At 43.4% G+C, this 26,311-nt stretch overlaps 1 protein-coding gene across 1 annotated transcript in view; it reads right to left on the bottom strand.

Moving 5' to 3' along the window:
* Positions 1–26,311, bottom strand: part of PPIL4 (peptidylprolyl isomerase like 4) — a 160,628-nt gene that overhangs the window by 55,919 nt on the left and 78,398 nt on the right. Inside the window, exons 11-12 of the mRNA XM_053710634.1 lie at positions 23,270–23,366; positions 16,893–17,037 (exon numbers count right to left, since the gene is read on the bottom strand). Of these exons, the coding sequence (XP_053566609.1) occupies positions 16,893–17,037; positions 23,270–23,366 (242 nt within the window). The remainder of the gene's footprint in view (positions 1–16,892; positions 17,038–23,269; positions 23,367–26,311) is intronic.

The raw sequence follows: 26,311 nt of genomic DNA, 5'->3' as shown, positions 1-26,311 counted from the left end.
TCTAGCAGAAGAAATAGCAACCAAAAACAGAACTTTCCAAGATAACATCTTGATATCTATGGAATGTAGAGGTTCAAACGGAACCCCTTGAAGAACTGAAAGAACTAAGTTCAGACTCCAGGGAGGAGTCAAAGGTCTGTAAACAGGCTTGATCCTGACCAAAGCCTGAACAAAAGCTTGAACATCTGGCACAGCTGCCAGTCGTTTGTGTAACAAGACAGATAAAGCAGAAATCTGTCCCTTTAGAGAACTCGCTGATAATCCCTTATCCAAACCTTCTTGAAGAAAAGAAAGGATCCTAGGAATTTTGATCTTACTCCATGAGAATCCCTTGGATTCACACCAACAGATATATCTTTTCCATATTTTATGGTAAATTTTTCTAGTTACAGGTTTTCTGGCTTGTACCAGAGTATCTATCACAGAATCCGAAAATCCACGCTTAGATAAAATCAAGCGTTCAATTTCCAAGCCGTCAGCTGGAGAGAGACCAGATTTGGATGTTCGAATGGACCCTGAACAAGAAGGTCCTGTCTCAAAGGTAGCTTCCATGGTGGAGCCGATGACATATTCACCAGGTCTGCATACCAAGTCCTGCGTGGCCACGCAGGAGCTATCAAGATCACAGAGGCCCTCTCCTGTTTGATCCTGGCTACCAGCCTGGGAATGAGAGGAAACGGTGGAAACACATAAGCTAGATTGAAGGCCCAAGGCGCTACTAATGCATCCACTAGAGTCGCCTTGGGATCCCTGGATCTGGACCCGTAGCAAGGAACCTTGAAGTTCTGACGAGACGCCATCAGATCCATGTCTGGAATGCCCCATAATTGAGTCAACTGGGCAAATATCTCCGGGTGGAGTTCCCACTCCCCCGGATGGAATGTCTGACAACTCAGATAATCCGCCTCCCAGTTTTCCACTCCTGGGATGTGGATCGCAGATAGGTGGCAGGAGTGATCCTCCGCCCATTTTATGATTTTGGTCACTTCTCTCATCGCCAGGGAACTCCTTGTTCCCCCCTGATGGTTGATGTAAGCAACAGTCGTCATGTTGTCTGATTGGAATCTTATGAATCTGGCCTTTGCTAGTTGAGGCCAAGCCCTGAGAGTATTGAATATCGCTCTCAGTTCCAGAATGTTTATCGGGAGAAGAGACTCTTCCCGAGACCATAGACCCTGAGCTTTCAGGGAGTCCCAGACCGCGCCCCAGCCCACTAGACTGGCGTCAGTCGTGACGATGACCCACTCTGGTCTGCGGAAGCTCATTCCCTGGGACAGGTGATCCTGGGTTAGCCACCAACGGAGTGAGTCTCTGGTCTTCTGATCTACTTGAATCACTGGAGACAAGTCTGTATAGTCCCCATTCCACTGTTTCAGCATGCACAGTTGTAATGGTCTTAGATGAATTCGCGCAAAAGGAACTATGTCCATTGCTGCAACCATCAACCCTACTACTTCCATGCACTGAGCTATGGAAGGTCGTGGAACAGAGTGAAGAACTTGACAAGCGTTTAGAAGTTTTGACTTTGACATCTGTCAGGAAAATCTTCATTTCTAAAGAATCTATTATTGTCCCCAAGAAAGGAACTCTTGTCGACGGAGACAGGGAACTCTTTTCTATGTTCACCTTCCACCAGTGAGATCTGAGAAAGGCCAGAACGATGTCTGTGTGAGCCTTTGCCTTTGAAAGAGACGACGCTTGTATTAGAATGTCGTCCAAGTAAGGTGCCACTGCAATGCCCCTTGGTCTTAGAACCGCTAGAAGGGACCCGAGTACCTTTGTGAAAATCCTTGGAGCAGTGGCTAGCCCAAATGGGAGAGCCACAAATTGGTAATGTTTGTCCAGAAAGGCGAACCTTAGGAACTGATGATGATCTTTGTGGATAGGAATATGTAGATACGCATCCTTTAGATCCACGGTAGTCATAAATTGACCCTCCTGGATTGAAGGTAAAATCGTTCGAATAGTTTCCATTTTGAACGATGGCACTCTGAGAAATTTGTTTAGAATCTTTAAATCCAGAATTGGTCTGAAAGTTCCCTCTTTTTTGGGAACTACAAACAGATTTGAGTAAAACCCCATTCCTTGTTCCACAGTTGGAACTGGGTGTATCACTCCCATTTTTAACAGGTCTTCTACACAATGTAAGAATGCCTGTCTCTTTATTTGGTTTGAAGATAAGTGAGACATGTGGAACCTTCCCCTTGGGGGTAGTTCCTTGAATTCCAGAAGATAACCCTGAGAAACTATTTCTAGTGCCCAGGGATCCTGAACATCTCTTGCCCAAGCCTAAGCGAAGAGAGAGAGTCTGCCCCTACTAGATCCGGTCCCGGATCGGGGGCTACTCCTTCATGCTGTTTTGGTAGCAGCAGCAGGCTTCTTGGCCTGCTTACCCTTGTTCCAGCCTTGCATCGGTTTCCAAGCTGGTTTGGTTTGCGAAGCATTACCCTCTTGTCTAGAGGCTGCAGAGTTGGAGGCCGGTCCGTTCCTGAAATTGCGAAAGGAACGAAAATTAGACTTATTCTTGGCCTTGAAAGGCCTATCTTGTGGAAGGGCGTGGCCCTTACCCCCAGTGATGTCTGAGATAATCTCTTTCAATTCTGGCCCAAAAAGGGTTTTACCCTTGAAAGGGATATTAAGCAATTTTGTCTTGGAAGATACATCCGCTGACCAAGACTTTAGCCAGAGCGCTCTGTGCGCCACAATTGCAAACCCTGAATTTTTCGCCGCTAATCTAGCTAACTGCAAAGCGGCATCTAAAAGAAAGGAATTAGCTAACTTAAGTGCGTGAATTCTGTCCATAACCTCCTCATACGGAATCTCTCTACTGAGCGACTTTTCTAGTTCCTCGAACCAGAACCACGCTGCTGTAGTGACAGGAATAATGCACGAAATAGGTTGCAGGAGGTAACCTTGCTGTACAAAAATCTTTTTAAGCAAACCCTCCAATTTTTTATCCATAGGATCTTTGAAAGCACAATTATCCTCGATAGGAATAGTAGTGCGCTTAGCTAGTGTAGAAACTGCCCCCTCCACCTTAGGGACTGTCTGCCATAAGTCCTTTGTGGGGTCGACCATAGGAAATAATTTCTTAAATATAGGAGGGGGGACAAAAGGTATGCCGGGCTTCTCCCACTCCTTATTCACTATGTCCGCCACCCGCTTGGGTATAGGAAAAGCGTCGGGGTGCACCGGAACCTCTAGGAACTTGTCCATCTTGCACAATTTTTCTGGAATGACCAGGTTGTCACAATCATCCAGAGTAGATAGCACCTCCTTAAGCAGTGCGCGGAGATGCTCTAATTTAAATTTAAATGTCACAACATCAGGTTCTGCCTGTTGAGAAATTCTACCTGAATCAGAAATTTCCCCATCTGACAAAGCCTCCCTCATGGCCACTTCAGATTGGTGTGAGGGTATGACAGAGCAATTATCATCAGCGCCCTCCTGCTCTAAAGTGTTTAAAACAGAGCAATCGCGCTTTCTCTGAAATGCAGGCATTTTGGATAAAATATTTGCTATGGAGTTATCCATTACTGCCGTCAATTGTTGCATAGTAACAAGCATTGGCGCGCTAGAAGTACTAGGGGTCTCCTGCGTGGGCAAAACTGGTGTAGACACAGAAGGAGATGATGTAGAACTATGTCTACTCCCTTCATCTGATGAATCATCTTGGGCAACTTTACTATCTGTGGCAGTACTGTCCTTACTTTGTTTGGACGCTATGGCACAATTATCACACAATTTTGAAGGGGGAGACACATTGGCTTCCATACATACAGAACATAGTTTATCTGAAGGCACAGACATGTTAAACAGGCTTAAACTTGTCAATAAAATACAAAAACCGTTTTAAAACAAAACCGTTACTGTCTCTTTAAATTTTAAACAGGGCACACTTTTTTACTGAATATGTGAAAAACTATGAAGGAATTGTTCGATTTTAGCCAAATTTTCACCACAGTGTCTTAAAGCATTCAAAGCATTGCACCCCAAATTTCAGACCTTTAACCCTTAAAATGACGAAACCGGAACCATTTACAGTTTTAACCCCTCTACAGTCCCAGTTACAGCCTTTGCTGCGACTTTACCAAACCCAGGGGGGTATACGATACCAAATGAAGCCTTCTAGGAACCTTTTCAACTACTTCCAGACCCACACACATGCAGCTGCATGTCCAGCTCTCAAAAGTAACTGCGCAGTAATGGCGCGAAAATAAGGCTCTGCCTACTACATAGAAGGCCCTTCCTGACTGGGAAGGTGTCTAACCAGTGCCTGACGTAAAAAAACGTTCCCCAAAGTTATAAAGTGTGAATTTCAACATCAAGCTGTATAAAATGCCCAAATAAAGCAATCGATCTAGCCCATAAAAGTGTCTACCAGTTTTATAGCCCATATTAAGCCCTTTATTCTGTTTGAGACTAAGAAAATGGCTTACCGGTCCCCATGATGGGGAAAATGACAGCCTTCCAGCATTACTCAGTTTTGTTAGAAATATGGCTAGTCATACCTTAAGCAGAAAAGTCTGCCAACTGTTTCCCCCAACTGAAGTTATCTCATCTCAACAGTACTATGTGGAAACAGCAAACGATTTTAGTTACTGCTGCTAAAATCATATTCCTCTCACAAACAGAACTCTTCATCTTTTTCTGTTTCAGAGTAAATAGTACATACCAGCACTATTTTAAAATAACAAACTCTTGATAGTAGAATAAGAAACTACAACTAAACACCACATACTCTTCACCATCTCCGTGGAGATGCTGCTTGTTCAGCGGCAAAGAGAATGACTGGGGTGGGCGGAGCCTAGGAGGGACTATATGGACAGCTTTTGCTGTGCTCTTTGCCATTTCCTGTTGGGGAAGAGAATATTCCCACAAGTTATGGATGACGCCGTGGACCGGACACACCAATGTTGGAGAAATCTTTAGTAGCTTGTAAGTAAAACTTTAAAGCACGAACCACGTCCAGATTGTGTAATAGACGTTCCTTCTTTGAAGAAGGATTAGGACACAAGGATGGAACAACAATCTCTTGATTGATATTCTTGTTAGATACCACCTTAGGTAAAAACCCAGGTTTGGTACGCAGGACTACCTTATCCATATGGAAGATCAGATAAGGAGAATCACATTGTAAAGCAGATAACTCGGAGACTCTACGAGCTGAGGAAATAGCTACCAAAAACAGAACTTTCCAAGATAAAAGTTTGATATCTATGGAATGAAGAGGTTCAAACGGAACTCCTTGAAGAACCTTAAGAACCAAATTTAAGCTCCATGGGGGAGCAACAGGTTTAAACACAGGCTTGATTCTAACCAAAGCCTGACAAAATGCCTGAACATCTGGAACATCTGCCAGACGCTTGTGCAAAAGAATAGACAGAGCAGAAATCTGTCCTTTTAAGGAACTAGCTGACAATCCTTTGTCCAAACCATCTTGGAGAAAAGATAATATCCTGGGAATCCTAAGCCTTGGATTCACACCAATAAAGATATGTACGCCATATTTTATGGTAAATTTTCCTGGTGACAGGCTTTCGTGCCTGTATTAAGGTATCAATGACTGACTCGGAGAAGCCACGCTTTGATAAAATCAAGCGTTCAATCTCCAGGCAGTCAGTCTCAGAGAAATTAGATTTGGATGGTTGAAAGGACCCTAAAGTAGAAGGTCCTGTCTCAGAGGCAGAGTCCATGGTGGAAAGGATGACATGTCCACCAGATCTGCATACCAGGTCCTGCGTGGCCACGCAGGCGCTATCAAAATCACTGATGCTCTCTCCTGCTTGACCTTGGCAATCAGTCGAGGGAGCAAAGGAAACGGTGGAAACACATAAGCCAGGTTGAAAGACCAGGGCGCTGCTAGAGCATCTATTAGCGTCGCCTTGGGATCCCTGGACCTGGATCCGTAACAAGGAAGCTTGGCGTTCTAGCGAGACGCCATGAGATCCAGTTCTGGTTTGCCCCAACAATGAATCAATTGTGCAAACACCTCCGGATGGAGTTCCCACTCTCCCGGATGAAAAGTCTGACGACTTAAAAAATCCGCCTCCCAGTTCTCTACACCTGGGATATGGATAGCTGATAGGTGGCAAGAGTGAGTCTCTGCCCAGCGAATTATCTTTGAGACTTCTAACATCGCTAGGGAACTTCTTGTTCCCCCTTGATGGTTGATGTAAGCCACAGTCGTGATGTTGTCCGACTGAAATCTGATGTACCTCAGAGTTGCTAACTGAGGCCAAGCCTGAAGAGCATTGAATATCGCTCTTCCAGAATATTTATTGGAAGGAGTGTCTCCTCCTGAGTCCACGATCCCTGAGCCTTCAGGGAGTTCCAGACTGCACCCCAACCTAGAAGGCTGGCATCTGTTGTTACAATTGTCCAATCTGGCCTGCGAAAGGTCATACCTTTGGATAGATGGACCCGAGATAGCCACCAGAGAAGAGAATCCCTGGTCTCTTGATCCAGATTTAGTAGAGGGGACAAATCTGTGTAATCCCTGTTCCACTGACTGAGCATGCATAGTTGCAGCGGTCTGAGATGTAGGCGTGCAAACAGCACTATGTCCATTGCCGCTACCATTAAGCCGATTACTTCCATGCACTGAGCCACCGAAGGGCGCGGAATGGAATGAAGAACACGGCAGGAATTTAGAAGCTTTGATAACCTGGACTCCGTCAGGTAAATTTTCATTTCTACAGAATCTATCAGAGTCCCTAGGAAGGAAACTCTTGTGAGTGGGGATAGAGAACTCTTTTCCTCGTTCACTTTCCACCCATGCGATCTCAGAAATGCCAGTACTACGTCCATATGAGACTTGGCAATTTGGAAGTTTGAAGCCTGTATCAGGATGTCGTCTAAATAAGGGGCCACTGCTATGCCCCGCGGCCTTAGGACCGCCAGAAGCGACCCTAGAACCTTCGTAAAGATTCTTGGGGCTGTAGCTAATCCAAAGGGAAGAGCTACAAACTGGTAATGCCCGTCTAGAAAGGCAAACCTGAGAAACCGATGATGATCTTTGTTATCGGAATGTGAAGATAAGCATCCTTTAAATCCACTGTAGTCATATATTGACCCTCCTGGATGATAGGTAGGATGGTACGAATAGTTTCCATCTTGAATGATGGAACTCTGAGGAATTTGTTTAAGATCTTTAGATCCAAAATTGGTCTGAAGGTTCCCTCTTTTTTGGGAACCACAAACAGATTTGAGTAAAAACCCTGTCCCTGTTCCTCCTTTGGAACTGGATGGATCCCTCCCATAACTTTGGAACTGCCTCTCTCTTTATCTGGTTTGCAGATAATTGTGAAAGGTGAAATCTCCCTTTTGGGGGGGAAGCTTTGAAGTCCAGAAGATATCCCTGGGATATAATTTCCAACACCTAGGGAACCTGGACATCTCTTGCCCACGCCTGGGCAAAGAGCGAAAGTCTGCCCCCTACTAGATCCGTTACCGGATAGGGGGCCGTTCCTTCATACTGTCTTAGATGCAGCAGCAGGCTTTTTGGCCTGCTTAACTTTGTCCCAGGTCTGGTTTGGTCTCCAGACCGTCTTGGACTGAGCAAAAGTTCCCTCTTGTTTGCATTAGAGGAAGATGATGCCGCACTTGCCTTGAAGTTTCGAAAGGCACGAAAATTAGACTGTTTGGCCCTTGATTTGGACCTGTCCTGAGGAAGGGCATGACCTTTTCCTCCAGTGATATCAGCAATAATCTCCTTCAAACCAGGCCCGAATAGGGTCTGCCCCTTGAAGGGAATGTTAAGCAGCTTAGATTTTGAAGTCACGTCAGCTGACCATGATTTAAGCCATAGCGCCCTGCACGCCTGTATAGCAAAACCAGAATTCTTAGCCGTTAGTTTAGTCAAATGAGCAATGGCATCAGAAAACAAAGGAATTGGCTAGCTTAAGTGCTCTAAGCTTGCCAAGTATGTCATCCAATGGAGTTGCTACCTGTAAAGCCTCTTCCAGAGACTCAAAACAGAACGCCGCAGCAGCAGTGACAGGAGCAATGCATGCAAGGGGCTGTAGGATAAAACCTTATTGAATAAACATTTTCTTAAGGTAACCTTCTAATTTTTTATCCATTGGATCTAAAAAAGCACAACTGTCCTCGACAGGGATAGTAGTACGCTTTGCTAAAGTAGAAACTGCTCCCTCCACCTTAGGAACTGTCTGTCATAAGTCCCGTGTGGTGGCGTCTATTGGAAACATTTTTCTAAAAATAAGAGGGGAAGAGAACGTCACACCTGGTCTATCCCATTCCTTATTAATAATTTCTGTAAACCTTTTAGGTATTGGAAAAAACATCAGTACACACCGGCACTGCATAGTATTTATCCAGTCTACACAATTTCTCTGGCACTGCAATTGTATCACAGTCATTCAGAGCAGCTAAAACCTCCCTGAGAAACACGCGGAGGTGTTCAAGCTTAAATTTAAATGTAGAAATATCAGAATCAGGTTGCATCATCTTTCCTGAGTCAGAAACATCATCCACAGACTGAAGCTCTCCTTCCTCAGCTTCTGCATATTGTGAGGCAGTATCAGACATGGTTCTTAAAGCGTCAGTATGCTCTGCATTTCGTCTAACCCCAGAGCCATCTCGCTTACCTCTAAATTCAGGTAGTCTGGTTAATACCGCTGACAGTGTAAGTAATCGCTATGGGCGCCCTAGATGTACTTGGCGCCATTTGAGCGTGAGTCCCTTGAGCGGGAGTCAAAGGATCTGACACGTGGGGAGAGTTAGTCGGCATAACTTCCCCCTCGTCAGATTCCTCTGGTGATAAAATTTTTTAAAGACAGAATATGATCTTTATTGCTTAAAGTGAAATCAGTACATTTGGTACACATTCTAAGAGGGGGTTCCACCATGGCTTTTAAACATAATGAACAAGGAGTTTCCTCTATGTCAGACATGTTTGTACAGACTAGCAATGAGACTAGCAAGCAATGGATCTTAGTTACAACCTGCTAAGATCATAGAAAACTCAGGCAGATTCTTCTTCTATTTACTGCCTGGGATAAAATAGTACAACTCCGGTACCATTTAAAATAACAAACTTTTGATTGAAGATAAAAAACAAACTATATTTCACCACTCTCTCTTACTACCTCCATGCATGTTGAGAGTTGCAAGAGAATGACTGGATATGGCAGTTAGGGGAGGAGCTATATAACAGCTCTGCTGTGGGTGTCCTTTTGCAACTTCCTGTTGGGAATGAGAATATCCCACAAGTAATGGATGATCCGTGGACTGGATACACCTTACAAGAGAAATACGTTTTTTACTGTTCCTGCTACATGATATAGAAAGGGGCGCAGGAGACTATTTGCCGCTTAATCTAAGGTAAGACTTTAAGATGACTAAGGTATAGACTGTCCCTTTAAAAATACATCTACATGTTATTCTCAGACTAATCTTTTCTTTGAATGCATCATTCTATCTAGCATTTATTTAGTGTTTAGTGTCCCTTTTAAGATTACAGTAAAGGGCTTTTAAATGAATCCCTTTCTTTATTGTGAAAGGGAAACGCTCATTTACATGTTTGAGGTTAACCTATTGCAATGCAAATCCATCCTCACCATTTCTAAATCATCTGAATGCTATCTCTATGTTGGCATGATGGGCACATTTGCTCAATCACTAGATTGTCCCTTTTAATCTTTGACCATTCTTTTTTGTAAAAATATTTATTTTTATTCTTTGTTGTTTATTGTTTTGAGACAATGGGTTTCTATTAGAAGGACATATCTTCTTATACTAGACTTTTTTTTTTTTAATTTGTAGTTTTTATTAGTTTTTTGTAACAAGAGAATAAGAGATAAAACAACTGTACGAGACATTCGTACAACAAATACAAATACACCAGGACATAAAAAGTAAGCAATACAGTCATGACGTCAATACCTATTAAAAACGGATACCATCATTCCAAGAGGACGTAGAGTGACGTCGAGAGGGGGTGGTGGAGAAGGGGGGAAGGGAGAGGAGTATGCTAAGAGGCCTTAAAGGGGAGGGAAAGGATCACGGAAGGAGCCAGTTCAGATACACAAGGGTAAGGCCAGGCATTCTGCCAAAGTGGTTGGGGGTGTACTTTCACCTAGGTGTCAAAGCTGGGGAGCCAGATAGTGGTAAATCTATTTTTCCAATCGGACCATACTAGTTCGAAGAAATCAGTCCTACCAGAGGCATAATAAATGCTCTTCTCCATGGAGTATATGTAAGCCATAGTGGATATAATATCCGACCAGGCTGGGGGGAGGGATCTTTTCCAAGATCTCGCTATATTAAGTTTAAATGCCGACAAAAGGTAAATACTAAGTGAACCATAATGTTTGGGCAGTTTGCATGTGCCTAAATGGAATAGAGCCGTCTCGGGTGTTCTAGGTAGGGTGATACCTAAGCTGGCTAGCGTAGAGAAACATTTGTTCTATATAGGTTTGAGTCTGGGGCAGCTCCACCAGATATGGATCATGTCCCCTATATGCGAGCAGTCTCTCCAACAGGTGGGGGAGGCTCCAGGGAAGATCTTCGCGAGTCTAGCTGGGACGTAGTACCAATGCGTGAGTACCTTAATGTAGGTTTCAAGGATGGTAATGCAATGGAGGGTTTTCTTCGTCAATAAGAGCGTACGTTGCCACTCTGTGAGGGGTTTCGTGATGTCTAACTTCCATTCCCATTTTAGGATATGTTGAGCTTTGTCAGCTGGGACAGCACCTTCCATAAGGGTGTAGTGTAGGGATAGTGGTTTGCTCAGCCTGAGCCCCTGTTGCCATCGAGCTTCCCATATGGTGAGCTGCCGAGGCGAAGAGGGTTTGAAACCCCACCTTGACAAGAGGCTAATAACTCTTGAGTATTCAAACTTCATATACAGGGGTGTGGACGGAGAAACATCCAGTTGGTTGAAGGAGGAGAAGGTTATGGGAGGCAAGGTAGACCAAAGGTCCACCACTCTTGTGACACCCAGCCTAACCCAAGCAATCGGGTGTGAATCAGGTAAACCGGATAAGAGGCCGGCTATGGAAGTAATTGGGGACGGGTGGGGGGCTACCTTAGGGTTATGTCGTAGGCGGTCCCAGGCGGACAGGCATTCCTGAATAATTGGGTTAAAGGCATCTAGGTTCCTTCTACAGTGAGGTGGCGTCCATATTAGGTCCCTCAGGGCAAGATTGTGCGGTAGGGAGGCTTGTTCAATTGTCCATTGCAAACTGACTCCTTAACTCCCCATTGGGAGATATGGGTGAGCATAGCGGCATCCGCATACCTAAAAATAGAGGGGGAAGCGACCCCACCGTGTATTCTAGGGTATTGTAAGATGTTATGGGCAACTCTAGGGGGCTTACCCTGCCAAATGTATTGAGTACAAGCGCTCTGGAATTGTATGAGAAGGGTTCTGGGAACCCTGATTGGGAGACAGCGAAGGGCGTACGTATATTTAGGAAGGTAGCTCATTTTTAGGGCCGCTATGCGCCCTAACCAAGAGACGCATTTGAAGTTCCATCGTAAAGGCAGGGACCGAAGCTCGGTCAAAAAGGGTTTGAAGTTATCTTCAATAATTTGGGGGAGAGAGTTGGACAATTTAACACCAAGGTGAGAGATGTACTTATGACTAGGGATAAACTTATAATTTTCGCACAGGCTCCTGGAGACCTCCTCAGGGAACCCAGATGTAAATAATTCTGATTTTGAGTGGTTTAATTTATAGTACGACATGGTACTAAATGTCTCGAGGAGGGACAGGAGTCTCGGGATCTCGCTCAAGGGTCTGGAAAAGAACAGGGTAGTATCATCGGCGAAGAGGGCCACTTTACGAACCGTACCGTGTAGGGTAATTCCCGAAATCTCTTTATCTGCCCTAATAGCCGCGGCCAAAGGCTCCATGGCTAGCGCAAACAGGATCGGGGAGAGGGGGCAACCCTGTCGGGTGCCATTGGAGATAGAGAAGGGGGTGGGGTCAAACCCCACTCCTCTTACTGAGGCTATTGGGGAGGAATATAGGGCCTTAATTGTGAGTATAATTTGCGTGGGGAATTGGAAGTTTTCATGGCTGGAGGGGGGTTTCTTAGAAGGGCTGGTTTTTCTATCTATCTTCCCATCCCTCACCATATTCAGGTCACCTGCAAGGATTACCCTGCCCTGTTTAACATTTTCCACATGTAGGAGAACTTTCCTGAGGTACCTAGGTTGGAGCGAGTTCGGAAGATAGACCGAGACCAGAGTATATGTGACATGGTCCAGATTACAAATGAGAATGAGGTATCTGGCCTGAGGGTCTCTGAATATGAAGAGGGGCTCATATGCCACTCTTTTGTGTATTAGGATGGCTACTCCTCTGGCTTTTTTAGTGAAGGAAGCCGCCTCAAATACTGGGTAATCCCTAGATGTGTGAAGGGGGGGGGGGGGAGTCTGCTAGTAGATGCGTCTCCTGGAGGAAGGCTACATCCGCCCCATGATGGCGTAGGGACCGGGACAGGAGGCATCTCTTGCCCACAGTATTAAGGCCTCTAACATTATGGGTGAGGAACCTGAGGGAGGCCATTTAGAGATCTTGTGGAAGGGTGGGGGAAAGGGTAGGGATCAAGGATTGGGTAGGGGGGATGGGGAATAGGGGGGAACAAGTGGAAGTAGTCCACCTATGTGGGGCCCTAGAATGGGCACCAGAAATTGGGGGGGAGCTAACCTTGCCTGAGAGGCGGAGGGACTAGTGCAAGTAGCCCCGCTCTTCTGCAAGAAAGAAACAAAGTAACTAAGTAAACATATAGATACTCGAACTCTAACTAGAGCTAGTTACAATAACATTAAGCAGATAAACAAATAACAGTGCATGAAAATGACATTGGTATTGAAGTGCAGTTCAACATCCTCAAGTGGGTGAGGCTTGGGGCCTCAAAGTTTGGTCAGGGGGGTTGAGTTTTGGTCGCTTTGGTCTCTGTTCTTTAATGGACCATTCTGGTGCTGTGACCCTAAATCTGGAGCAAACCTCCTGCTGGTTGTCAGTAGCGGCTTGGAGGCCCCAGTTAGCTAATAGAGTGCCTCCCATAGAGGGTGATGAGACTGTGTGGGTTTGGTTATCCTTGGTCACAATCAGTTCAGTGGGGAATCCCCACCTGTATTTTATCCCTGCTTTCCTCAGCTGAGTAGTAATTGGGGCGTAGAGCTTTCGTTGTTGTAAAGTATGTGAGGAGAGGTCGGGTAAGAGTTGGATGTCCTTAAAATTATCAGGTAGAGTGGGTTTGCCGTATGCTGCTTGCATCAACCGGTCTTTAAAGGTAAAGTGGTGGAAGCAGACGACCACATCTCTCGGCTTGTCTGATGATACTGAACGTGGCCTAAGAGCCCTGTGGGCCCTTTCCATAGCATGCATGTTGCCTTCCAAAGGGCCTAAGAATGCTGTGAACAAAGAGATAAGGTACTCCTGCAAGCCACCTGTGTTAACCGTCTCAGGGATGCCTCTAAACCTGATATTGTTCCTCCTAGCTCTGTCCTCCACATCCGCGAGTTTTAGCTCAAGTTGGGAAATTTGTTCGGCCAGATTTTCTGCATAGGCTAGAAGGTTCGAGTTGTCAGTAGCCAAATCATCTTGTTGTCGTTCGAGAGAGTCAACTATCGCCTATTTCCTGAATTTCTTTTTTAAGTTCAGCTGAACTTCTCTGGATCTCTGTAGTGATAGATTTGGTCTGAGCTGTAAGAAGTTTCTGTAGAGTGCTTTCTGTAATGTAATGATTAAGATGCGCAACAGATTGAGAGCTTGACTGGGAACCCTCATCTTGAGATTCGGGGTCGCTAATGTCCTTGTTCACTGAGGTAGGCATCTTGCGTGGTTGAGAGAAATGGTCAAGAACAGTCTTTTTTGAGGCCGCTTGGGACTTGGTATTTTTTCTAGCCGAGTGTGACATATTTGGCTATGTAGGGAGACCAAGGAGTGGATCAGTAGAATGTAAAGGAGGCCCGGCCTGACCACTTACACACAGAGGAGTCGTTAGACCACTGGGCTAATCACAAAGAGAGAAAGGATGCCTAGGTTATCACATAAGTTAGGCTTCCACACGTAGTTAGAGCATTTGTAGTAAATGTTACACTGTAAGAGCGGGGCCAGCACAGCCCTCGGTTTGAATTACACTTGGCACATAATATTAAACCTTTACATTAAGGATGGAGGAGGCCCGACAAGTGGACCGCGTGTTGATGATTGTGACGGTTCCCAAGAGCCCCCACGCGCCTCAGGGAGGGAGGATACGACCAGGAGGAAGGGAAAAAGGAGAGTGGAAGTGACCAACCCAGACGAGCTGGGCCGGAAAGGGGGAAGCGCGAGGGGGACCAAGGCAGCCAGTCTCGTACGGCGAGACTTGTAGATAAACCCTATAAACAGAGTATAGAAAGGATGGTGAAAAACATATACTGATATTAGGTCAATACTGGGTATTATAGGCCCTGCGGGTGGTTAATGTAAATTGGGGGGAATACCAGACTTAAGTAGGGGGGAGTCTTAGGCGGTTACACCTAAGAAGTGTATTTATCAGTTTAGTATCTATGACCTCTACTGCAGGGGGTACCTGAAAAAGATAAGTATGGTTAGGTAGGCAACAAGACAAAATAACACTCCACTTTGGGTTGGAGGCCCAAAGACACAGATGCTGACGCAGCAGCCAAATATTGCAAACGAAATGATCAAACTATTGCACTATAAGGTCCATGTAGGGTAACAGATGTAGTGGTTGTAGTAATGTCTGTGCACCTGAGGCAGAGGGACAGGGCTCAGGAGCACCCACAGGGGGCAGATAAGCTGCGGTAAATAAAGTAGGTTTAAAGTCTGAGGGTGGTGGAGAAAGTGTTGGTAATTCCACCTGCCACATTTTTTAAAGAGAGCAAAGTCCACAGTTAGTGAGGGTCCAGCTGGGACCTGTGGCAAGCTTTCTGAAACAAGTGGGGCGAATATGGAGCAAACCCAGGGTCAATCCAGGTGTACAGTACATAAGAGGGTGCTTTATTCTGCTCGCTTATTCCCCCCTGAGGACACCAGCAAATGTACAGAGGGATCGGTTCTCTGGGTACAATTAGATAACAAAAAGAGACCCTCAGGGATCACAGGTGGAAAGCAAAGCTAGGCTGTGTTCAAGTCAAGCTTAGTTGAAGAAAAAGGACTTTCCTACCAGTGTATTGCCCCCTTTTATTGTTGGTCCTCTTATGCTCTTAGAAGGACAGGGCCCCCCATGAGTGATTGTGTGATATAGCCCCCCAGGGCTTGCAACTGAGGTGATAAATAGCAGTCTAGAAGGTGGGTATTAAATGGGGGTGAGTTACACTTAAATATGTGGCCTTAAATTATAAACAGTTCAGCAGACAGTCTCTTAGCCCTGCTTTAAATGGTCCAGGTTCCTGCAGAATGCTCCGGTCAGAGCTGTCCCTGTGTCGCACTCTTGGTAGCTGTTGTGTACTCACGGGCACCGCGGCCAGTGCAGGAGGATGCGGGCCCAAACCGTGACAGCTGCAGTCTGGGAGCTGCAAACAACTCAGGGGCAAATGAAGGGGATGTACGTGACCAGATGGAGGACGGCAACTATCAGAGACTCCACACAGGTATCAGCTCACTTTCTTAGGTAGCCACCTGAGGAGCCACGGATATCGCTCCAATTCAACCCCTCAGACCCGGCAGATCACGGCAAGTAGCTCCCAGTAACCGCTCAGGATGCGGCCTTCAATCAGTCCCCTAAGCGGCAGTATTACACCGCAAGCAAGTGCGCACCTCTCCGGGTCTGTTTTGAGAGATCGGCAGTCTGTGAGGTATGTTCCCCACTATAGTGAGGCGCTCCGGCACAAAGGTAGTTGGGTCTGTGAGGGTAGTGGAGAAGATGGCAATATGGCGGCTTTTCGCGCCCTTTCCGTCAGTGCCCTTGCAGGTCTCTCCTTTATGTCCCAGGCAATTTCTATGTTGGGGCAACCGTTGCACACCTCTCACCTCAGCTCACAGCCTCCCGCCGGTGCCCGCAGAGCCGGCGTCTGTAGCGAACCGTAGAGAACCCGGCTAGGGAGCAAGTAGTCTGGATTTGCAATAGCGGTGCCAGCAATAGGGTGCTTCCAGCTCTGTGCTTCTCGGTAGGCAAAACTTCAATTCTTACTGTTGAGTATATCTCCGGAGCGGAGCCCCGACCCTCCGGAGATAGCTTTGGCCAGAAGTGCTTAGCAGAAGTTGGTAGTTTATGCCTCAGGTTAGGTGAAAATTGCGGCACTCACAAGTTCTTGCGCTCCTTATTTCTAACGTTATCGCCTCCAACGGTCTTCTATCCCAGTTCTGAGACCGGTAATATATGTTTTTAAATCCGGTTGTATCTATTTATTACTGAAATGAGGAATTTTCCTCCAGGAGCTCACCACTGATGCGACCGAGTCGTTAGGCAGTTAGCTCCGCCCCCCCTACTAGATTTTTAAAGTACTGAAACTATAAAGCGTGAACCTGCTCCCTTGCAACATGCTATCTGCATGGAGGATGTTCAAAATGAGATTGTGCCTTTGTGACCAAACACTGTCACAGCAGTGCATTTTACAGTGCTTGTGCATACTTTATTGAAGTTACATAATTTAGGTGCAAGAAATTTAAAACACACTCTTTAGACTGTGTTTGGCGCGCATGCAGACATGTCCCCTATAAAAACTAGGTCACGAAGGCGCAATATCGTTTGAACATCTTCTATGCAGATAGCAGGTTGCAAGTGAGTGGTTTCACACTTTATGATACAAAATACATTACACTTTTCTTCTAACAATCTATTCAGGATTGTATGTTTTTAAAATTTTATTTTTGTGTAATGTTTAATTTACTTTAAGCAGGCCCCACTAATGTGTGAAGCTAAATCAATTAACACTTTTTATGTAGCTTTATGACAATTAAAGATTACCTTGGACTTTTTCATTCTCCGCTCATCCTCATCATCAGAATAGTGGGAGTGGTGCTTTTTTTCTTTTTTGTGCTTTTTAACATGATGCTGCTGGCTACTTCTTGATTCTTCCAGGTCTTCATCTAGAACCAGTTCATACTTGCTACTGATACCTTTCATTAAGGATTTACAATAACAAAAAAAGCCTACAGCACTTGGATATGTAAATCCACAGTAAATTATACTTTATCATCTTGTCTGAAGAATGCAAAAGTAGGTATGCAAATTAAAATATATTCGCTGATTTAGACTACCAATAATTTGCTTCTAAACTAACTGTATGGATCAAAAAGAAAGCTGGCTATTTTGTAAGTTGAGTTTGATATTTTAGTGTGATTTTGTCAACTGGGCTTTGCACCCTGGCTTGGCTGGGATTAACTACCTAAATCACTGGAAGTAAACCCAGCTGTCTGAGTGCCAAGTAAGCACCCAAAGTGGCCAGTCATAGGATGTGTACCAATTGCGGTTTCACACTGCAGTACACTTCCATGTTTTGAGTTTAGGAAAATTGCAAAAGCCTGTACCACCCTTGTTTGCATCTCAGTTTGTTTGGGTGGAAGCTAGCATGTGTGGCTGTACTGCAAAGCACTGGATGCAATGCGTCTAAAACCCATTAAAAGGTAAGCATTCTCATGTTATTACTGCAATGCTTTTATTTGTAGTGATATTTAAGGTTTACTCCCCCTTTAACGGTAAAGGTAGGAAAAAAAATGTCTTACTTAGCAAGGACTAGCAGAAATGTGTGTGAGAGAGTGTATCGTGTGCATGAGTGTGTATTGTGTGTGTATGTGTAAGAGAGTATGTATATGTGTAAGAGAGAGTGTGTATTGTGTGTGTATGTGTGAGAGAGTATGTATATGTGTAAGAGAGAGTGTGTATTGTGTGTATGTGTGAGAGTGTGTATTGTGTCTATGTGTGAGAGTGTGTATTGTGTGTATGTGTGAGAGAGTGTGTATTGTGTGTATGTGTGAGAGTGTGTATTGTGTCTATGTGTGAGAGTGTATTGTGTGCATGTGTGAGAGAGCGTGTATTGTGTCTATGTGTGAGAGTGTATTGTGTGCATGTGTGTGAGAGTGTATTGTGTGCATGTGTGAGAGTGTATTGTGTGCATGTGTGAGAGAGTGTATTGTGTGCATGTGTGAGAGAGAGTGTGTGTATGTGTGAGCATGTGTGAGAATGTATTGTGTGCATGTGTGAGAGAGTGTATTGAGTATTGAGAGTGCATTGAGAGTGTATTGTGTGCATGTGTGAGAGAGTGTGTGCATGTGTGTGCATGTGTGAGAGAGTGTATTGTGTGTATGTGTGAGAGTTTATTGAGTGTATGTGTGAGAGAGTGTTTTGTTTGCATGTGTGAGAGAGTGTGTATGTGTGTGAGAGTGTATTGTGTGTATGTGTGAGTGTATTGTGTGTATGTGTGAGAGAGTGTATTGTGTGTATGTGTGAGAGAGTGTATTGTGTGTATGTGTGAGAGAGTGTATTGTGTGTATGTGTGAGAGAGTGTATTGTGTGTATGTGTGAGTGTATTGTGTGTATGTGAGAGAGTGTATTCATGTGTATGTGTGAGAGAGTGTATTGTGTGTATGTGAGAGAGTGTATTGTGTGTATGTGAGAGAGTGTATTGTGTGCAGGGCCGCCATCAGGGGGTGACAGGGGTGACTCCTGTCAGGGGCCCAATGGGCCAGGGGGGCCCCATGAGGCAAGAACTAAAAAAAACATTTGGCAGCCACCAGTGGGTACTACAGCAGAGTGCTAATTGAGCATGGGAAATGTTATTACAATGAGTAAAGTATTAGCATTTGAGAGGATATCTGAGTGTGCACTAAACCACTATGCACAGTGTGAGACAGACTTGGCACTTTGTTTGTACAGTGTATGCCTGAGTCAGACGGCAGATCACTTTCATTTGCAGAGGTAGGACTTACTTAGCAAATGTTTTTTATTTCTTTGTGCAATTTCGGATTGTAACTTCAGTGTGGTAGTAGTTGTATGGTGGGGCCAGGGGTCCATAAAAAACAATTTTTTTTTAGCAGCAGTGTATTTATGATTATTTGACAATTCTATATTTAAAACCATGCAGAAATGTTTCCTCCTCAATACACAAATAGTAGGTGCCCTTTTGGCAGATATGCATTTTATATATATATATATATATATATATATATATATATATATATATATATATATATATATAAAATCATGCATGTCACACACTGTTGATTTAGGGGATGCAAGGTGCATAAATGTTTCCTCCTGTGAGTGTTTCTGTGGGTGTCTGTGTTTATGTCTTTGTGCTTCGGTTTGTGTCTCTATGAGTGTGTATGTGTTTTTTTCTGTGGGTCTCTCTGTGAGGGTGGGTGTGTATGTCTTTGTGCATTTTCTGTGGATGTCTGAGGGTGTGTGCATATGTTTTTGAGCTTTTTCTATGGGTGTCTCTGTGAGGGGTTGTGTATGTTTTGTTTTTGTGTATTTTCCCTAGATGCCTCTGTGAGGGTGGGTGTGTATGTCTGTGTTTTCTGTGGAAGTTTTTGTGTGTATGTGTGAGAGAGTGTATTGTGTGCGTGTGTGAGAGAGTGTATTGTGTGCGTGTGTGAGAGAGTGTATTGTGTGTGTGTGTGAGAGAGAGTGTATTGTGTGTATGTGTGAGAGAGTGTATTGTGTGTATGTGTGAGAGAGTGTATTGTGTGTATGTGTGAGCGAGTGTATTCATGTGCATGTGTGAGAGAGTGTATTCATGTGTATGTGTGAGAGAGTGTATTGTGTGTATGTGAGAGAGTGTATTGTGTGTATGTGAGAGTGTATTGTGTGCATGTGTGAGAGAGTGTATTGTGTGCATGCGTGAGAGAGTGTATTGTGTGCGAGTGTGTATTGCGTGTATGTGTGAGAGTGTGTATTGGGTGTATGTGTGAGAGTGTGTATTGGGTGTATGTGTGAGAGTGTATTGGGTGTATGTGTGAGAGAGTGTATTGTGTGTATGTGTGAGTGTGTATTGTGTGTATGTGTAAGAGAGTGTATTGTGTGTATGTGTGAGAGAGTGTATTGTGTGTATGTGTGAGTGTGTATTGTGTGTATGTGTGAGAGTGTGTATTGTGTGTATGTGTAATAGAGTATATTGTGTGTATGTGAGAGAGTGTATTGTGTGCATGTGTGTGTGAGAGTGTATTGTGTGTATGTGTGAGTGTATTGTGTGTATGTGTGAGAGAGTGTGTATTGTGTGTATGTGTGAGAGAGTGTGTATTGTGTCTATGTGTGAGAGTGTATTGTGTGCATGTGTGTGAGAGTGTATTGTGTGCATGTGTGAGAGAGTGTATTGTGTGCATGTGTGAGAGTGTATTGTGTGCATGTGTGAGAGTGTATTGTGTGCATGTGTGAGAGAGTGTATTGTGTGCATGTGTGAGAGAGTGTATTGTGTGCATGTGTGAGAGAGTGTGTATTGTGTGTATGTGTGAGAGTGTATTGTGTGTATGTGTGAGAGAGTGTATTGTGTGCATGTGTGAGAGAGTGTATTGTGTGCATGTGTGTGAGAGTGTATTGTGTGCATGTGTGTGAGAGTGTATTGTGTGCATGTGTGAGAGAGTGTATTGTGTGCATGTGTGAGAGAGTGTATTGTGTGCATGTGTGAGAGAGTGTATTGTGTGCATGTGTGAGAGAGTGTATTGTGTGTATGTGTGAGAGAGTGTATTGTGTGTATGTGAAATAGAGTGTATTGTGTGTATGTGAGAGAGTGTATTGTGTGCATGTGTGTGTGAGAGTGTATTGTGTGTATGTGTGTGTGAGAGTGTATTGTGTGTATGTGTGAGAGAGTGTGTATTGTGTGTATGTGTGAGAGAGTGTGTATTATGTGTATGTGTGAGAGAGTGTGTATTGTGTCTATGTGTGAGAGAGTGTGTATTGTGTGTATGTGTGAGAGAGTGTGTATTGTGTCTATGTGTGAGAGTGTATTGTGTGCATGTGTGTGAGAGTGTATTGTTTGCATGTGTGAGAGTGTATTGTGTGCATGTGTGAGAGTGTATTGTGTGCATGTGTGAGAGAGTGTATTGTGTGCATGTGTGAGAGAGTGTATTGTGTGCATGTGTGAGAGAGTGTGTATTGTGTGTATGTGTGAGAGTGTATTGTGTGTATGTGTGAGAGAGTGTATTGTGTGTATGTGTGTGTGAGAGTGTATTGTGTGTATGTGTGAGAGAGTGTGTATTGTGTGTATGTGTGAGAGAGTGTGTATTATGTGTATGTGTGAGAGAGTGTGTATTGTGTCTATGTGTGAGAGAGTGTGTATTGTGTGTATGTGTGAGAGAGTGTGTATTGTGTCTATGTGTGAGAGTGTATTGTGTGCATGTGTGTGAGAGTGTATTGTGTGCATGTGTGAGAGAGTGTATTGTGTGCATGTGTGAGAGAGTATTGTGTGCATGTGTGAGAGAGTGTATTGTGTGCATGTGTGAGAGAGTGTATTGTGTGCATGTGTGAGAGAGTGTGTATTGTGTGTATGTGTGAGAGTGTATTGTGTGTATGTGTGAGAGAGTGTATTGTGTGTATGTGTGAGAGAGTGTATTGTGTGCATGTGTGTGAGAGTGTATTGTGTGCATGTGTGTGAGAGTGTATTGTGTGCATGTGTGAGAGAGTGTATTGTGTGCATGTGTGAGAGAGTGTATTGTGTGCATGTGTGAGAGAGTGTATTGTGTGCATGTGTGAGAGAGTGTATTGTGTGCATGTGTGAGAGAGTGTATTGTGTGCATGTGTGAGAGAGTGTATTGTGTGTATGTGTGAGAGAGTGTATTGTGTGTATGTGTGAGAGAGTGTATTGTGTGTATGTGAAATAGAGTGTATTGTGTGTATGTGAGAGAGTGTATTGTGTGCATGTGTGTGTGAGAGTGTATTGTGTGTATGTGTGAGAGAGTGTATTGTGTGTATGCGTGAGAGAGTGTATTGCGTGTATGTGTGAGAGAGTGTATTGCGTGTATGTGTGAGAGTGTGTATTGTGTGCATGTGTGAGAGTGTGTATTGTGTGCATGTGTGAGTGTGTATTGTGTGTATGTGTGAGAGTGTGTATTGTGTGTATGTGTGAGAGAGTGTATTGTGTGTATGTGTGAGAGTGTGTATTGTGTGTATGTGTGAGAGTGTGTATTGTGTGTATGTGTGAGAGTGTGTATTGTGTGTATGTGTGAGAGTGTATTGTGTGTATGTGTGAGAGTGTGTATTGTGTGTATGTGTGAGAGTGTGTATTGTGTGTATGTGTGAGAGTGTGTATTGTGTGTATGTGTGAGAGTGTGTATTGTGTGTATGTGTGAGAGAGTGTATTGTGTGTATGTGAGAGTGTGTATTGTGTGTATGTGAGAGTGTATTGTGTGCATGTGTGTGTGAGAGTGTATTGTGTGTATGTGTGAGAGAGTGTATTGTGTGTATGTGTGAGAGTGTGTATTGTGTGCATGTGTGAGAGTGTGTATTGTGTGTATGTGTGAGAGAGTGTATTGTGTGTATGTGTGAGAGAGTGTATTGTGTGTATGTGTGAGAGTGTGTATTGTGTGTATGTGTGAGAGTGTGTATTGTGTGTATGTGTGAGAGAGTGTATTGTGTGTATGTGTGAGAGAGTGTATTGTGTGTATGTGAGAGAGAGTGTATTGTGTGTATGTGTGAGAGTGTGTATTGTGTGTATGTGTGAGAGTGTGTATTGTGTGTATGTGTGAGAGAGTGTATTGTGTGTATGTGTGAGAGTGTGTATTGTGTGTATGTGAGAGAGTGTGTATTGTGTGTATGTGAGAGAGTGTGTATTGTGTGTATGTGTGAGAGTGTGTATTGTGTGCATGTGTGAGAGTGTGTATTGTGTGTATGTGAGAGAGTGTGTATTGTGTGTATGTGTGAGAGAGTGTGTATTGTGTCTATGTGTGAGAGTGTGTATTGTGTGTATGTGTGAGAGAGTGTGTATTGTGTCTATGTGTGAGAGTGTATTGTGTGTATGTGTGAGTGTGTATTGTGTGTATGTGTGAGAGTGTGTTTTGTGTCTATGTGTGAGAGTGTATTGTGTGTATGTGTGAGTGTGTATTGTGTGTATGTGTGAGAGTGTGTTTTGTGTGTATGTGAGAGAGTGTATTGTGTGTATGTGTGAGTGTGTATTGTGTGTATGTGTGAGAGTGTGTTTTGTGTGTATGTGAGAGAGTGTATTGTGTGTATGTGTGAGTGTGTATTGTGTGTATGTGTGAGAGTGTGTTTTGTGTGTATGTGAGAGAGTGTATTGTGTGTATGTGTGAGTGTGTATTGTGTGTATGTGTGAGAGTGTGTATTGTGTGCATGTGTATACCAGGAAAAGTCCTGTATAAAAAAAGGAAATGTAACCATAATTAAAAGGATACTCTTGTTTAGGTTTTGCTTTGTCTTTCAGGGCAAGCTTGGACTGCTTATCCGCATCCTTTTCATATTCTTTGAAATCATCTTTTGTGTATTTACCACCTGTTAAAAAAAAGCAAACAAGTATTTCAGGTAACTACAAAATGTCATATATAGCTGGAGGGAAAATATTTTTCCCTTTGAAATATTTTTGTGGCATGGAAGTACCCATAGCTGTTTTTTTGTGTCAATTGGCACTAAAACAGAGGAAGTACTAGTTAAATTTTTCTTTTGTTCAAGCTTATATGACTGTGCTGACAAAAACTCCTACAATGAAGTAAACCACGCTCATCTGGATAGTTAAGCAAATTAAATTGTCAAAAGATTTACATATCTACTGTTGAAGCTATTACAAACATTTTTACAATATACATATCTATTATCTAAATATGCATATAGTGCAAATAAAAAAATAATAATTCAAAAACTAAAACTTTTTGAATATTAAAACAAAAGTAATCCATAAATTCATACATTCCGTTTGCAATAATGCTATCAATCTTGTCAAGTCCTCAGATACCAGAGATAGTAACTCTCAATGTTGTGGCATCTACCCAATAAAAGGGTGCAAGCGCAACAAAAGTCATGTTTCTAAATAAAAAACATAATGTATGCTTACCTGATAAATTAGTTTCTTTCATGGTGGTGAGAGTCCATGATCCATTACTCATGGGAATTAATCTTCTCTACCAATAGGAGGAGGCAAAGATTCCCAAACCCCAAGAGCTGTAGAAACCGCTCCCACCTCAAACATACCTCAGTCTAACGTATAGCCAAGCAAGTGAGGTACAAAAAATGAATAAGAGTCATAAAATGAGCAGGGAAAAAAACATGTGCTAAAAAAAAATACAAAGAGTGGGGTCTCGTGGACTGTCACCACCATGAAAGAAATGAATTTATCAGGTAAGATTAAATTATGTTTTCTTTCATACAGGTAGTGAGAGTACACGATCCATTACTCATACTGAACTAATACCCAAGCTGTGGATTCCATGAGTAATAACATAATATGAGGGATCATCTTTTTCACTGAGAAAATAAATACACAACACTAAAGATTTTTTTTTAATTATAATGCACTTAAAACCAGGCATAACCATCAAACTGAGACAAACTGCCTGAAGAACTCTTCTACCAAAGGCTGCTTCAGAGGAAGCAAAAACATCAAAATGGTAGAATTTAGTAAAAATATGCAAAGAAGACTAAGTAGCTGCCTTGCAAATTTGATCAACTGAAATCTCATTCTTCAAAAACCCAAGTAGAATGTAGCAATAATTAGCTGCGGTGGAGGCTGACCTGTCTCCAAATAAGCTCTGTGAATTAAAGATTTTAACCAAGAGGCTAAAAAAAATAGCAGAGCCCTTCTTACCTTTCCTAGGCCCAGAATAAATAATAAACAAACTAGAAGTTTGTCTAAAATCCTTATGGCATTAACATATTATGTTGATGCTACTAACAACATCCAGAGAATGCAAAGATCTTTCAGAAGCATTCTTAGGATAAGGACACAAAGAAGGAACAACAATCTCTCTACTATTCTTGTCTGAAGAAACAACCTTAGGCAAAAAATTAAATGATGTCAGTAAAACAGCCTTATCCTGATGAAAAATTAGATAAGGAGGCTCACAATAAAGAGCAGAGATTTCAGAAACTATTCAAGCAGAAGATATAGCCAAAATAAATAACACTTTCCAAGAAAGTAGTTTAATGTCCAATTTATGCATAGGTTCAAAAGGAGGGACCTGCAAAACCCTTAACACTAGGTTAATATTCCATGGAAGTGTAATAAGCATGCTAAAAAAAAGTCTAATACAGACTAAAGCCTGGACAAAACAAACATCAGGAAAACAGGTTTAAGAGCCTGAATCAGAGTTTTAATCACCTAATCTGAAAAACCTCTATGTCTTAGAACTAAGCACTCAATTTCCATGCCATCAAGTTTAGAGACTTAAGATCCTGATGGAAGAAAGGACCTTGAGACAGAAGTTCTGACCGCAGAGGAAGAGGCCAAGGAGGGAAACAGGACATTTGAACCAGATCCGCATAGCAAATCCTGCGAGGCCAAGCTGGGGCGATCAGGATTACAAACAAATTCTCTAGCAGCATCTTGGAAATCACTCTGGGAAGAAAAAACAGGGGAGGGAACAGATAAACAGGTTGAAATGACCAAGGAACTACTAGAGCATCCACTACCACTGCCTGAGGATCCCTGGACCTTGCAAAGTACCTGGGAAGTTTGTTGCTCAAACGAGAGGTCATCAGATCTATTTCTGGGAGACCCCAAAGATCAACAATCCTCGTGAGGAGACCACTCTACTGGATGTAGAGACAGATGACTGAGAAAGTCTGTCTTCCAATCGTTCACACCTGGGATGTGAATTGCAGAGAGTAGACAAGAATTGGCTTCTGCCCAAGAGAGAATCTGGCCAGAACATTGATTGGCAACCTTGCCTCCTGAGGAGCCCAAACCCCCTGTGCTGAAAGAAACCCCAAAACAGCTCACCAACCTGAAAGACTTGCATCTGTAGTGATAACAGTCCAGGTAAAACGATCAAAAAAAGCCCACTAAATAATTAACCAATGATCCAGCCACCAAAATAGAGACTGACTTGTACTGGGATCCAAAAATATATTTTGAGACATTTGAGTATTATCCCTGCACCATTGACGCAGCATAGAAAACTGAAGAGGTCTTGTGAAATCGAGCAAATTAAATTGCAGCTGCAATCATGAGACCTAGTACTTCTATACACAGAGCCACTGAAGGGAACAAGAGAGACTCAAGCTGACACCAATCTCAACCATCTCTGCTCTGTTAGAGAAAGACTTATGGACACTGAGACTCTTTGGAAACCCAGGAAAGTAACCTTTGTCTGAGGAACCAAAGAACTCTTTGGAAAATTGATCCTCCAAAAATTCTTTTGAAATTCTGATAAAAGATAGAGCTTGAACCAAGATATTGTCCAGGTAAGGAAATACTGCAATACCCTAAGCTCTGATCACAGACA

This window comes from Bombina bombina, chromosome 4 (genome assembly GCF_027579735.1).
Source record: "Bombina bombina isolate aBomBom1 chromosome 4, aBomBom1.pri, whole genome shotgun sequence".
In the NCBI taxonomy this organism is placed as follows: Eukaryota; Metazoa; Chordata; class Amphibia; order Anura; family Bombinatoridae; genus Bombina; species Bombina bombina.
The sequence above is the reverse complement of the archived record's forward strand: the minus strand, read 5'-3'. Positions and strand labels throughout refer to the sequence as shown.